This window comes from Callionymus lyra, chromosome 3, assembly GCF_982586985.1.
Source record: "Callionymus lyra chromosome 3, fCalLyr1.hap1.1, whole genome shotgun sequence".
NCBI lineage: Eukaryota > Metazoa > Chordata > Actinopteri > Syngnathiformes > Callionymidae > Callionymus > Callionymus lyra.
Window position 1 is genome coordinate 23,412,477 of NC_141820.1, and position 14,916 is coordinate 23,427,392.

Sequence of the window (14,916 nt, forward strand, 5' to 3'; positions counted from 1 at the left end):
ATATATATATATATATATACATTTATTATCTACATGTCCATACTTGAATGACTAACATATATGTCTCAACAACCCTGCCAAGAGACCGCCTCCGTTGTTTCAAATGCATCCCGTAATGTCAAACATTACTTGAAATACAAACAAAGACTTGTGCTCACACATCTGATGGTTCCTCTCGCCAACTTTCTCTGTCTAAAGACACACACAGTGGAAGTCTGTGATCCATCACCAGCACAGACCCTCCCCCTGACTCACTCCTCCCACTAGCCTGCCTCGGACTGCAAACAGAAGCGTCTCTGGTGGAGAAATAATGAAAACATATGATCATGATTCTGTCCGAGATGCTCAGGGAGTGGCTGCTCTCATCTGTCTGAGACGCTGAGCCGGGCAGACACCGCCCCCTGCTGGCACCCAGGGGAACGGCGACGTGGGAGTCAAAAAAAAAAAAGTGGATATTGTTGTTGAATTTGGAGCGTTTTCGGGTCAAGCGATTGTAGCCACTGCAAAGAAGAAGAAAAAAACATGGTAAATATTTGTTGGATGGAAAATTAACAAAGGTTAAAAGTCATCTGACTCCACCATAAGCTAAATGACATTAAAAAAAAAGTCATCTGATAAAATGCTGATTTATTTCAAAACCATATGACTGCACAACGACCGCCTGGACTCCAGAGCTATTAATGGTATCAAATATTTACCCATTAAGGACTCCTTTTATAGACACATTTAAACAAACACACACGTATACCCCTGGAAACATTTCTAATAATCAGTCTTTACAGTCTCATATGAAGATTAGCTGTGATTACGTTTTTTTTTTTTCTTAACTATCTTATCATCTCCCACCATGTTACCAGCTGGTTCAGCCGCTCAACCCCCCCAAGCTTTTTTTTAATATAAATTACATCGAATTGCAAAAGACAAAAAGCTTCTTTCAACAAGGAAATGTACAAGCGCCGCACTGGATGTTTTGTCTTGAGGTTGGAGCCAAAAAGAAACTTTAAAATAGTCTGGGATAAAAGAGCCGACTCAAAATTCATCATTTTTTCCAATCATCAAAACAAGGAAATTTTTGGTTCAGTTCACTTGTGAGGATAAATCTCCCGCTGCAGATCTGGGGAAACGTCTTTTAAGAACCAACGTGGCAGTGAAGTTCGTGGTAAAGTCTTCCCGTGTTCAGCGGCAGCCGCAGTGGAAGTCGGCCTTCGGGTCCATCAGCAGCTTCTTGCGGTCGACGTGTAAACAGTCAATGTGGTACCAGGCGTCGCACACGTCGCACTGGATCCACTGGACCGTGTCCTGCTGAGGCAGCCGACAGCGCAGAGCAGCGCAGGGTTCCACCGACCCCGTCACCGCACCCTCCTCGTCATCATCGTCGTCGTCGGACGAGGAAGAGGAGGAGCCGGACGAGGAAGAGGCAGAAGAGGTGGATGAGGACGAGGAGGAGGAGGAGGAGGACGGCGAGGGGAGCGATGGTCGAGGCGGGAGAGGGTGTTTTCTGGGGCGACCTCGTCTTTTGCTGCGAAGATAAAAACAAGTCATGTTGAGGAGCCGAAGCTTCACCTGAAGTCACATTTGTGTTTCGGCATCTTTTGTGCATCACCTGGTTGGATGGTGGAACCTCTGGAACGGCACCCTGCTCCGCTCCTCTGTCCGGACTCGGACCGAGGGCGAGGCCCGGCTGTAGTTCTCTCCTCCCACCACCAGAGGGGAGAAGACTGGAGCGCTGTGCAGGCGTTGTCTCCCCCTCTGAGCCGACCGGTGCCCACCTTTCTGGTGGCAGAAGGACGTGATGTTCCTGTTGAAGAGCGTCTGCACTCGGCACACGGCGTCCGGCGCGCTGCTGCTCCTGAACGACTGGAGGGCGTGACCGCCGCCCAGCTGGCTGTTGGTCATGGCGCCGTGGAAACTGCCGATGGTTCGGATCCCGACGGGAAAAGGTTTGGACGCGTGCTGATGTCGGACCTCGGCGTGGGCTTTGGGCTGCGGCGGCAGCGGGGGAGGCGAGACGAGACCGTCCGACCTGTAGAGCCGCCGCCTCTTCTTGGCCCGCACTCGCGTGCCGTCGTCCAGAACCGGAACCACAGCTGCACAACACAGACACAAAGTCAAGCCTGCTCAAGCAGAAGGAATGACTCATGACTCAACGCGACACTGACCTGCTCGACTTCTGAGCTCATCAGAGCCGACGTCCTCCAGGAGGACGGTGTGAGCGGATTTCCTCCTGCTCCGAGACGCCGGCGGGAAGGCCTTGGTGGCGGACTGGGAGGTGATGGGGGCGAGGGTCGGGGAGGTGACGGGTGGTACCAGAGAGGTGAACCCCGTGGTCGGCGAGGAAGAGGAGGAGGAGCCCGGGTCGGAGGAGGTGCCGTCGTGGCTGTGGCTCCTCTGGAAGGTCCAGCTGGTTCCTTTCATCTTGCTCAGGCTGCCGATGGAGTTGAGGATGATCGTGGACGTGTTGATGGACAGCCGGGACAGATCCAGGCTGTTGGCCGATTTACAGTCCTGGCTGGTTCTGATCCGCCTCTCCAAGTCGGAGGAGAACGCACCGGTCTAAAAAACGAGAAGATGATGAAGTCAATGTCAAGAAAGTTGGTTTTCACAAATTTTCTTTTCTCACCTTTGGGATCGTGATGGCGTCAAAGTCCTGAGGACGAACTTTGACCTTCTGGAAGAGGAAGTAGAACTCCGGGTTTCCAGGCGTGGATTGACCTCCGAAGATTAGAGTGTCTCCATCTGACAGCTCCCACAGAACTCCAGACTGGAGGCGGACGTCGTTCACCCAGGTGCCTGAAACGGTGTATCCAGGATCAGTCGAACAATATGCTAGTCAACAACGAGTCGGATTGTCTCTGCCGACGACGAACAAAAGGTTTAATAGAGTCGTCACTTTTCTAAAATTGTGATTTGTTCAGACTATTACGCCAGCCGGGTGGGTTTAAAGAACTAAGAGATCATAAAAATTGACGTGAAGCTTTAAGGGCGATTCGACCTCCAGACTTCATCTCATCCCGACTCCTGTGAGTTACTCGATATAATAGTTGATACTCCATATCCATGTCTTTTTTATAGCCATTAAAGCCACAATAAACACATTCTAAAATGTTGTTTCTGGCTCCCCCATGTGTCAGGACAATGCAAGTGTCTCTGATCCTCTGATGTAAAGTAAGTAAGTAATTAGTATTTATAAAGCGCTTTTCAAGACCAGGGTCACAATGCGCTTAAACAATCAAAAAATATCCAATAAAATAAACACTTAAAAGGTCAAGACAAACATAAGAGTCTCTGATAATCAAGGAAAAGCCTGCACCAATAAACATTTCTTGAGATGTTTCTTGAAGGAGTCAGTAAACAGTTTGTTGCTCATGCTGACACTCACAGAATCTGCAGTCGGGTCATCCTGATATAGTTTCATCGTGAAACAATAGTTGGAGAGTTCTACTATGACAGTCCCAACTGTGTAACCGTTCAAGGAGAGTGAGTAAGTATTTTAGGGGGTGTTTGGTGAAGATGATGTAGCTCAGGTTAGCCTCCAAGAATTTGGACATTTTGAATGAATAAAACACACAGATATTCCCTGGTAAAATAGTAATAACTAGGAGTATAAACGGTAAACAAAATTAGTTAACTCAAAACTTCAGTGCGTTTAACATTATGAGGTCATTTCCTGTTTTAGCAGGTGAGTAGGATATGGCAAGTGGGTGAATAAAATAGATTTTGTTAATTGATGAAAACATTTCTTTGGCTTAAACTTGTTTGTATACTAGTCTCGCTTCTTTTAATTGGAGGTCGTAGCTCCTGTGTTTAGCAGAAAAATAAAAACTTAAAAAGCGTAAATTATTAAATACATAAACAGAAGACATGGTTTTCCAGAGAGAATTGTTTCTAAAAGAACTAAAGTAAATGACAAAAGTGCATGAATATCAAACAGAGCACAACCAAACTTATGAAATACATGAACGTTTTTAATTTCACCAACAACATGCGACAATAACATAATAAAATGTCTTTCTTGTCCAACACTTAAGACACAAGGCCTGTGATTGGCTGTTAATCCAATACAGATCGATTAGGGAAATCATATAAAGTTATATATTCTTCAACTGACTCATTTCAAGATTTAGATATATTCTTATATTCCACTGGAGTACGAAGAGTTGTTCAGTGGAATCCCAGAAATCAAGGTAAGGAAAAAAGTGTTAACTTTTTCACGAATGTTGTATAAATACATTTTAAAATCTAGAGTTTTCTGTGTTTCATTGTTATTTATACACAGTTAAAATATATTTAAAAAATGTTGATTTTGAAGTGCAGATGTGTTAGTCGGAGTTTCTTTTGTAACAATGGAAACGATGAACTATTGTGTGCCCAGCACTCACCGTGACTGCTTCTGTCCTTCACGCTGACCTTCCATCCCTCCTCCGGCGCCGCCTCCTCCCCCCGGCCCACCTGCCTCTCCGTGTGCAGCTCGGCGTGGACCCGGGACACGGACGTGGAGTTCAGCGTCACGTCGCAGAACTCCGCCACTCGGCCCAGGCGGAAGACGCAGTGGCTGAGCGCCGGCCTGAAGGTGTACAGGTCGCGCGCCGAGTCCCCCGCCGAGGAGCCGATCCGGATCAACTGGAAACAGTCCTGCGCCCCGGACAGCATCCCGGATCGATGGTCGGTCACCTCTACACCCACGACGTGCGGCGGCGGCTTCTCACTCACAGGCGATCCATGCCTGGTGTTTGTCCAAAGTAAATCCCGGGTCTGGACTTAGTGAAGGTTAAAATCTTCGACCAGCAGTTTGCATTTGCATGAACAGCTGAGGACTCGGCCGCCACGAATACATGAATTATAGATGAGGACAGATGCCGGTGAGACCAAACACCTCGTGGAGTTCAGGATGTTAAACCTCAGCGTAAGCCGTCGTTTGAACGACTGTGATGATAATTCAAGGACACGGTCAACGTTGAAACCGGAGTTCGATTCTCAAAGGTTTGATCGGCTTTCAGTGCGTGTTTGGATCCAGGTTCAGCGGGAGGTTCGATCAGAGCTGTGGAGGAAGAGAGGAAGGAATGCATTAAACCTGCTTCATCTCAGAGGAAAACTAAAACACAATAAAGATTATAACCACTAGAGAATGGGCCCCTCAAACGTATTCCTGTGAGGGCCGCATGACTTTTCCTTTATCCGATGGGGGCCAGGGTCAGTTTGTATCGCAGAAATGTATTGTTTTTTCATATCAAAATAACAAAAATAACCATTTCTGGATTCTTCACAGAGAAAAGAGTCATAATATTTATAATAAATAATTATCAAGTAACACACATGGGTTCTTCAAAGAAAACAGTTTAGGAAATAAATATTAAACATATATAAACACCAATTTGTGCAATAAATAATCATAAAATAACCCTCTCTTGATTCTTCTAAAAACGGCTATATTTATGTTTAAAATGTTTCTCGGGTATTGCCCAGTGTGGAGGCAGGCCATGTCCAGGTGCGCATAAATGACTTACTTGCAGATGAGGGGTCGTTGTCATAAACTTAGCAACAAGTAACAACTTCTCTTCTGACAAAAGTGTTGCTCGTAAAAAAAGTTATGTATAAATATAAAGCTTTTATCCCCAGTAAAAACACAACCAACAATTCTCAGAGTGACCCGGCCTCCCTAAAATCCAGATCCCAAGTTAAACATAGTTTAATTAATTACAATATTTTAGGTCATGAGATGATAAATGAAACTATATCGATCCACTGGGAAAATTCATTTGGGAAATTAATGTTTTAGTCACTGGACAGAAGAACAAAGTGCACACAGATCAATGAGATTGATAAGATCATAAATTAAAAATAAAATGAAACATGGAAAAGTTCAATTAATTAGAATATAAAGTATACATAAGAATGTAAAGTGCAGTTCACACCGCTTTTTAACCAGATACAAAGTTATAAATGTTATAAATAAAGGCAGCTGATGTCATACAACAGTAATGACAAGGTTATAAATTATAAACATTAGTCTGATTGTAAAAAAAAGACGAGACAGAGAACAAGATCTTTTTGAGTCATTTTAAAATGTAAATAATAAAGTAGTAGTAGTTGAGATATGTTAACAAGGAAGTGCATAAAAATGAAGAAGAAGCCTTAAACTTCAAATACATAACCATACAAATAAAACTGTTATAGTCACAAAGGTCAGATCATTGGAGTCAAATCAACTTTCCAATTTCGCATTTAAAGACTCCATTTACAGCCCTCGAGACTGACATATAATCACTATATTTCTCTAAAGAGCTCATAACTAAAGATCTACAAACATATTATCGTGTAATACTATTGTATTATCCACAGATCGTTCTGTCATTGACTCGTGTTGTCGGGATTCGTGCTACAGACCAAAAGCGTGAAAGCAACGATCTTAAAGTGACTCGTGGATGAAACAACATGTCGGTCTGTGGGAAAACGAAGCCAAAACTCCAACAATCTTTCATCTAAAACGGACGATCGTGGCGTGAAAACAAAGGTTTGTGAGGAAGGATCGTCACAGGACTGACAGGTCAGAAGCAGCTCGAGCTCCATGACGTTGTTTCCGCCTCAGAGTGCAGCGAGAAAGTAGAGTCCACACTTACGACTCTCTTGATCAAGTCCCGCGGCGAGATGTTCGGATCGATAAAGTCCCAGTTCTCGTGGCAAAAACCCCCGGCCTGGGGTTCGGACCCTTGACTTTTATGAGGCTTCCTCGGTGTTACTTTGTCGCCCGGACTTTTCCTGCAGCTTCTCGCTTTCTTCCCAGACAAGAGGAAGTGCTTTGAAATTTGGCGCGTCCAGCGAGTGGCTTCCTAGCGCCTGAAACGACGTCACATCCGGCTACGCCCTCATTGGCTGCTGGCCAGGGCGCCTTTACAGAGGTTAACGCCCACAATAGTAAACAGTCCCACCAGAAGGTAGAAAAAAAGAAAAAGGTTTTGACAAAAGATTTCTAGCTACTAGTTGGAAGAGACTTTCTCTTGTGACCAATGATGCTCAAATGCTTTAAAGTATATTGTATTTTAGAAGAAGTACACCTTTGTTGAGATGTTAACTGCCATTAAAGTACAAAATATCGATCAAGAATGTTTTAAATATTCTTGATGACCGATTTTTCATTTTCTTTAAATTGTATTTAAATCTACGCTACCTTGTTTTTGTTGTTCACAGATTATTATTATTATTATTATTATTATTCAAACATATCCCTCCCACTTCTCCAACAACTTCATCTTTGTTAGAAACAATTTTAGAAACACTTTTACTACTTTTTTTCCTTTGACTTTTTTTTCTTGCTAAATTATGGTATTAATAATGAAAGTATGAACACTGACAATACCATCCCTGGGTCATTCTACGACAGCAATACCTATGGATAGATGGATAGATGGATGGATGGATAGCTTGTCCATAACTCAAACCGTCTTAACACAAGTAATGGTAGTTGTCTTTCTTCAGGAAGGCCAAACATTAATTCAATTTTCATTGAAATCATGAGATTTGTGAAGTATCCACATTAGAAGATTCTTCTTTGTGCAACCTTGTGAGAATGAAGTCCTACAGATTTACATTTCTTGTTTTGACATGTGCTGGATCTGACCCATGAACTAGAATCATCATGAGGTCACAGATTTATCTAGACTACAACAATGATTGGAATAGACGTTCTGTTGAAAAGGTATTTATTGGCATTTGTTCATTCATTGCAGAGTAAAAGAGAAGCTTTTTTAAAAACTGGGTGCAGGACTTGATGAGTCGAATTGACTATATAAACATGAAGCAGCTGCTCATGACAATGCAGCATCGTGACGAAGGCTATCAAAAGTGGATAAATATCAGTCGTGTGATCATTTTATCAAACAATCATGCAACCTCGAGATCCGTATGAAAAACACATATATATATGTGTGGTCTCTATTGTTCTGCTACTTTTCATTCACTACTTTGCTCAAGAAGAAAACACAAACATGTGGTTATTCAGTGCATATTTCTTGTAATATTTACACTTAAAGACGTCAAGAAATCAAAAAATGCAGTTTCCTGCTTCTGAGAAAAACATAGTTTGTTACTATAATCATCATCAAACAAAGAAATACACGGATTAAAAGTTGATTTGGTAAGATCTAGATACTGAAACAATCGTTTGATTAAACACTCTCAGTAGTACGTAGAGTAATATCAAGTAGCTATAAGGAGTTTTAAAGTACCAGTCGTGCTTTTTACAGTTCAAAAACATTAACCTAATTGTATGCAGTGTGACTTTAAAACATTTTTAGGAGATTTCAAGCGCAGTTTCACATTCAATTTTGACAAATTCTGAACTCTGAACTGAAATTTTCAGGAAAACAGGAAATATAATCAGAGTTAAAAGGCCGGCAGTTTGTTATTTTAAATAGTAGGTAAGATAAGATGAATAGATATATTGAAAATAATTTATTTTAAAAAATGTACTTAAAGAGTTAACAATTTGACAATAGTAACAAAAACAAAAAAGATTTATTTTCTCATACAAACTTCTAGGATTCTGGATTAGAATGATTCTGTTGGAATAAATATACCTGTCTTTCCAAAAGGAACTAAAAGTCTTGCATGCAGCTGCAACAAACTCTCTCTGACAGAATGTACAGGATAAATATCTAAATGTCAGTAGAAGAACATGATTATTCATTTTAGGTGCTGATTCTGATGCAAAAAAGTTCACCTGTATGAGAACCCTTGTTCAAAGTCTCGCACTTTAATAAATACAAATTCTCAAATAACTTGTTTACTATTCAGAACAAGCATTTTAAAGAATGCCTATTTTAAACGCCCAGCTGAGCTGAAAATGACTTTAATGTTCAATGTTAACTGTACAACATTCAGTTAACAAAAAACTAGATTCATATAATTGATGTTTTCTGGATAGGAAGGTCAAGTTGTGTTCTTTCAAGCCATAAAGAGCTGAGGGGATGGTATCGGACAAAAGAAAACAAATCATTGGGCAAAAAGGTTTTCTACAAATTGTATTTGGACATTTTGCCAGTTAACTAGAAACTCTGAGGTCAGATGCGAATGTAACTGTTTGTTCATTGTGCAAAACAATCAACACAAACGTGAGAATTGGTTTTTCGGAGGTTCAAACTAGTGTCTATTTAACCTGAATCGTGAAAAGCTGCGAGTACAAAAACTTTATCTCTACCTTACTACATGGGTGCATTTTTTGACATGCCGTTTTTTCCCCCTTTTTTTCTTTATTCCTAGTTAGTGAGGTAAACTTATTTTTATTTTTATTTTGCTGTTTGTGAACCAAGTGCAAGTGTAATTTATATTGCTTTTATTTACAATATTTTTTTCCTTGAAACTGTAAAAATAACAGCCAACACTTTGGCATTGACTCCATTCTTTTCAGCAGAACAAATGCATGTTGTAAATTAACCAATTGTGTGATTCATGATGCACATGTTCAATACTCAACATTAGCTGTTGTCTCGTTTTTTGCTGATAAGTAGTTCGACTTATTTCGATCTGAATTATTTTCCTGCCAACTTGTTCATAGTCAAAAGAATACATGGTGTGCTTTTCCACTCCAAGAGCTGGCTAACAGAGTGTCTGACATTGTGCTAACCTAAGTTGACATCAGTTCCGATCAAGTACAAGTTAGCCTTACTCACAACTACGAATATTAAGAGCAAATATGTAGACCTTTAGTTGTTGTTGTTGTTGTTACTCCAGATGCTACTTCCAGTTAGCTACAATCAGAAATGGTTGCTTTGACAACCACGTTACGCTCAGACATGTCTGTTCTGAAGTGATCCATCGTGATCAAATCGCTTTATATGCAGACGACAACATGCAGTTTACGTTTATGACCCAGTCCATTTTTTTAAAAGTCGAAATCGATGGTTGAGACTTCAGCTACTAAACTACTGCAAGACTCGACCCAGCAACAATGTGACGAAAATACACAAGGGTGCAACAGTTTAACCTTCATGTGTTTTTTCAATGAAATACCTTTTGTCAAAGTTCTGTTGTTGAAAATATACTAAAAGCACCTTAACAACCATATTGTTTTTCGTAAGTATAGTTTTTCAGTCTCTTAAACAACTGACCTTTGGGTCCAGAATGTAGATATTGATAGAAGAGAAAAGATTCATCTGCATCATGATTATTTCCTCAATAACTACTACGTCAGGGTGTCAGATGTTGGTGTCCTGTGAAACTGGACACTTGATTGTACGGACATATACTGGTTTCTATCTGAAAATGTGTATTATATATCATATATTCAGCTTGTGTACTAGCAGCTGTAGAAGTCGTTTGCTTGTGTGTTTTCATTGAATTGTGTTTGATTCCCTACATAATAGGTCCAATAGATCCTCATACGATGGCGCAGTGTCTCAGGAGGTCCCCAAATCTATGTTGGTCCTTGCTTGAAAGTAAATCCACATGTAGTCCCCCCCGCATACACATTCAGACACTTCACTTAATGCAACTAATACAGTGTCCTGAGCAGCAGCAGCTCCACTTCCGAACACTGATTTCTTAGAAGCTCCGACTGATTGACGGAGACAGCGCCGTCTACGGAGACGACCAAGGCTTACAGAGGACAAGTGCGATATTTAATACCTCCAGTGAGTGCTGTATGACAGAACCTCTAACGAGGGAAGTGTCGGCTTGATCGATGGCTTGTTCACATGAAGACGGAGTTGGTGGTATTTGCGGTGTCGAGGCTTTTTCCAAGTGTCTGTCTGTACAAACCAAACTGCAGCTTCTTGAAAAGGATGCTGTCAAAACCTCGCCTGCCTACGCTTACGACAACAATGGTGGATGACAGAGTAGCATTGTTTTTTAAGGGGGCACCATAATCTGAGGTTCGACTCTGGACCTCCCCCTCGATGATTCCATTCTGTTTGGAGAACCTGGAGATGTCTGAGGTGCAACTTCAGGAGGAAACATGTTTTACTGGGATTAGCAGAAAAACAAGAGCTTTGCCTTCTGTTTTTCCTTCGCTGTGGCAATTTAAATTTGGAGTTTTATAGCTACAGACAAATCTCACTAACAAGTCTCTACTCTCCGCGGCGAGGTTTCAGTGGCCGAGCTGACTCTGGTGCCGGCCTTTGAATCATCTGCCTGAGGCCTTCTGACTTATCATTGTCACAGACATTACACCAAAAAACAGCGTTGACGTGTTCTCACAAGCTAAATGGAATCATACCCCCTGTGCAAAAATCCCACAATTTGATAAGCAGTCGGCACCAATGTTATCAGCCGGCTCTCGACTTCCAGCCTCTGGTTTTTGGGCAGCCATGTGGGCTGCAATGATCAAATCAGATGACGATAGAAACTGGAGGCTTTCAATCATACGAGTCATTTATCCGCTCCCCAAATAGCAACCCTGCTAAAGTCTCCTCAGTCCTTATCACAACATTCTCCGTGTCCATGAATTTGTCTGCGAAGCAAATCCAATTATATTCCCCCCCCGGAATCGAGTCCGAGCAATGTGGACTGGGATGTTTTGATAAGCAAGGAGATTTCAAAAGATTTCTCAGGAGATTTGCAGCTGCGGTTTAGACATGTGAAATAAAAGGGACGGACAACAAACCCTCTGCCAGTCATATTTGGACGAGGATAATCACTTGTGTTTGCCTTCGTTCGGCTGGTAAAGACGTGAAAGCTGAGACAAGCATTTCGGTCATAGAGGCGGAGAAGCTTCCAGACGCGTCGCTCTGTTAATAACATTTGCTGGCGGGTGCAACAAAATGCAATAATCCAAGTGTTTGTCTGACGGTGCAAGGGTGGACATAAGTGCTGTCGGCACCAGAAATGTCCATATTAAGTGACAGGAAAGAAAACAAAAGAACTGTATATACGTTGAGAAATAAATGCCGGAGGACTTATTTGGTGATTCTCAAGATAATGGAACAGGTCTATATTCATTGTACAACAAATGTCTTTTAACTTCAGACTTGACTGTTTGCAATTGTCTACCAGTAACCAAAGGCTGTGTTGTGATACATTACAGAAAGTTGCCTTTTATACTGTCTGTCTGCAGAATATATTTGCAGGATGAGGCAATATGTGAGGCAACCATGTAGAATTTCAGATCGGAGAGATGTAAACAAGCAAGGTACCATTTAGAAACAATGGATACTATAATTCAACTAGAATAAATAACTGCATGCCTCTGCCAAGGAGCAATTATTGACATGACTTTCTCAAACAGATCCTACAATAAGACCTTTAGAACTTCCATGATTAGAGAAGTGTGTTGGCTTACAGTGAAGGTTCCTACTCCGGGACTCAAACTGACACCTTTAGCTACTCAGCTTTACTGCATTACAAAGTCCTTAAAGCGTTTATTCCCTCAAAACATCATTTTATGTGTTTCCATTTTTTACTTTTTTAAGCAGCGCTTACACGCCATACAAGTGCATGACCTTCAAAACCCTCCTAAATCCAGACTGAACTATAGAGCGGCATCAACATTTAAACACTTCAAGTTAATTCATTTAAAAGACTCGTGAAAATACTTTTAGAACTATTTGATTCGTTTTTTCCAAGATGGCGGGACTGGGAGCTCCTGGTTAGAACAGCAACAACACTATGATTATCCGAAACGTTCTCACAATGTAAACATGAAGTAAGGCTCAGCTAAACTTGTCAAAAGGAAAATTGGTTTGGACATAATACCATAATTAAGCTACACTTGGCAGGGTTACTCCCCCGATGACATCCTCGTGGTCAGCATGGAGACTAAATCAATATCAAAGCATCTTAAAAGGTAAAAGGAAAAGTTTCTGACGGAGACAAATTGAAGGAAAGAGTGCGAGAGAAGCTAAATCTAGCAAATCATCAATTCCAACCATCTTCTGAGCAGACGTCAGTAGACAACATCTATAAAACGGCGCCAGAATCAACCTAAGACTGATGCTACTTTCAAGACTACCGCCATTATTTTCCCCATGTTCTATATTGGTTGATGTGCTGTTGTATTGCTGTCATGTCCGGGGCCTCAGCAACATATTTCCCACCGTTTAGAATAGAACAAAAAATGTTGATAAAACAACCGGCAGAAACACAAACCTATGTACGTCACTCCTGCGGCAGAGGTATTTCTATTTTAGAGAATAAACTCAATAGTATCTGGTGTATTGCAAGATTAGTAAATCTATGTAATAAAGATTTTAGGCACCAACTGACCTGACATTTACTGACAGTACGTTGAATGTAAATATGTTCCGCTACATTATCTAAGTCCTTGTTCCCTCCAAGGTCAGATCCAAGTTGACATTTCCAACTACCATTATTCTAGACAAAGACACCCCTTTTTTGGATCTGTTCTGTGATGGTGAATGAGACGTTTAGGCCACCAGAGGGCGCACTGACGCGTACATAAAGGCAGCTATGTAGCATCCCGATTGGGAACATGTAAACGAAATGGCGACATGTGACGATGACATGACCTTTTTTCAGATTTTGCGCAGTTTGACGTTGACGATGATCGAAGATCCCTCCTCATCCCTACTTGACGTTGTTTTTACATAATCTTTACAGAAAAAAAAACTAGAAAACGCTAACACGATTTACGCTAGTTATGTCTAAATTGACCTCTTTGGTCTTGTCTTGTACTTCGCTACAATGTGGCACAAAATAATGTTCAGTGTTCATTTGAGGAACAAGGCAATGACGACGTAAAGCGTGGAGTGGTCACGATGTTTAAAAAAAACAACCTGGAGTGCTAAACTGTTTCTTCCCATTCAGATTTTCCTAAAGTGCTGGGAGTGTTTTACCCTCTGACCATAACTTTGTTACGAGCCTGTGCGTTTTTTTGCTCTGTGGAAGTGTGCATGCGGTCCCTCTACTCTACTCGCTATAGCCGTGGATCTAAACACGTTAATGTTTCTTGTAAAAAGCATGCAGGTTCCATCGGCAGCACCGGGCTGCTTGGCTCTCCGACATCTCTGTGGGTTTTTGTTTTTTTTGCATAACATTTTCTGGTGTGCATTTTGTGAAAATGCCCATTAGGTATTTTGGTCTGTAGGTCAGAGCATTAAAGTGTGTGTGTTTTTTTTCAATGTTGTGATCAAGGACTCGGTGGACAACGAGGTTCCGTAACTCGCAAAAAAGGCATCAATGTCAATTTGTCATCTCAAGTGCTCTGGGTCGGCTCCTTTGGTCCCGCCTCTCCATCCTCGGCAGCTCCTTCAGGGCTCCCTGGATCGGACTCAAGAGTCTCTCTGGAAGCCTCTCCGGGAGAGACGGCGTCTCGTACGGTTCCATCGGGACCAGCTGCCGCCAGCGAACGAGCGGAGGAGCAGGCAGGGCTGGGGCTCAGAGCCGAGTCGGGGGTACCGGTGGCGCTCAGGCCGCCGCCGGGGAGCGTGGCGGCCTCTGGGCTGACCGAGCGACTCTCTTCGCTCACGGCGGTGGGATAGACGGCGTTGAGCAGCGGCTTGTGCGAGGGGTAGGTCATCGCTCCCTCGGTGTCGCTGTCCAGAGGGAGGCCGGAGCTGGCGAACTCCACTCCGGAGTCACTCATCTCCAGTAAGGTTGCGTCTGAGGTCAGAGCGTGGTAGCGGCCCGGTTTGGAAACCTCGAGGCCCTGGATGCAAAGAAGGAAGCCAGGTTACGTCTGTAATGTGTTGTCAGGCATCACTTTTTCTTTAAAAAATTTCAAACTTCACTCATTTTCTACTCACCCTCGTGTCGACTAAGGGTTTGGATTATTTTCAGAGTAATCTGTTTGTTTTTGGAGTTATAGGAAGAAATGTTTGTTCATTTTAATGTAGTGACTGGAGCTCACTTGTCTTCATCTTCGTCAAAAAAAACACACTTACTCAGAATACTTCCTTACTGCTAGTCTGTAACGTCCATCTTGTACCGAAGCCAAAGCGCTATACAAATAAAAATGACCAAAAAGCG

General features: G+C 42.2%; 2 protein-coding genes across 2 annotated transcripts in view; both read right to left on the bottom strand.

The window, feature by feature from the left end:
• Positions 1-660: 660 nt before the first annotated feature.
• Positions 661-6,766, bottom strand: tcf19l (transcription factor 19 (SC1), like). Its single transcript, XM_087785839.1, has 6 exons — positions 6,618-6,766; positions 4,380-5,038; positions 2,621-2,790; positions 2,160-2,553; positions 1,604-2,087; positions 661-1,519 (listed from the first exon to the last, which is right to left on the bottom strand). Exons 2-6 carry the CDS (start codon positions 4,648-4,650, stop codon positions 1,177-1,179), a joined length of 1,662 nt encoding a protein of 553 aa, XP_087641965.1. The 5' UTR covers positions 4,651-5,038; positions 6,618-6,766; the 3' UTR covers positions 661-1,176.
• Positions 6,767-13,828: 7,062 nt separating this feature from the next.
• The window catches only part of LOC148083903 (uncharacterized), a 15,864-nt gene continuing 14,776 nt past the window's right edge, over positions 13,829-14,916 (bottom strand). The window contains exon 10 of the mRNA XM_087787135.1: positions 13,829-14,596. Coding sequence (XP_087643261.1) covers positions 14,144-14,596 — 453 coding nt within the window. The 3' untranslated portion in view covers positions 13,829-14,143. The remainder of the gene's footprint in view (positions 14,597-14,916) is intronic.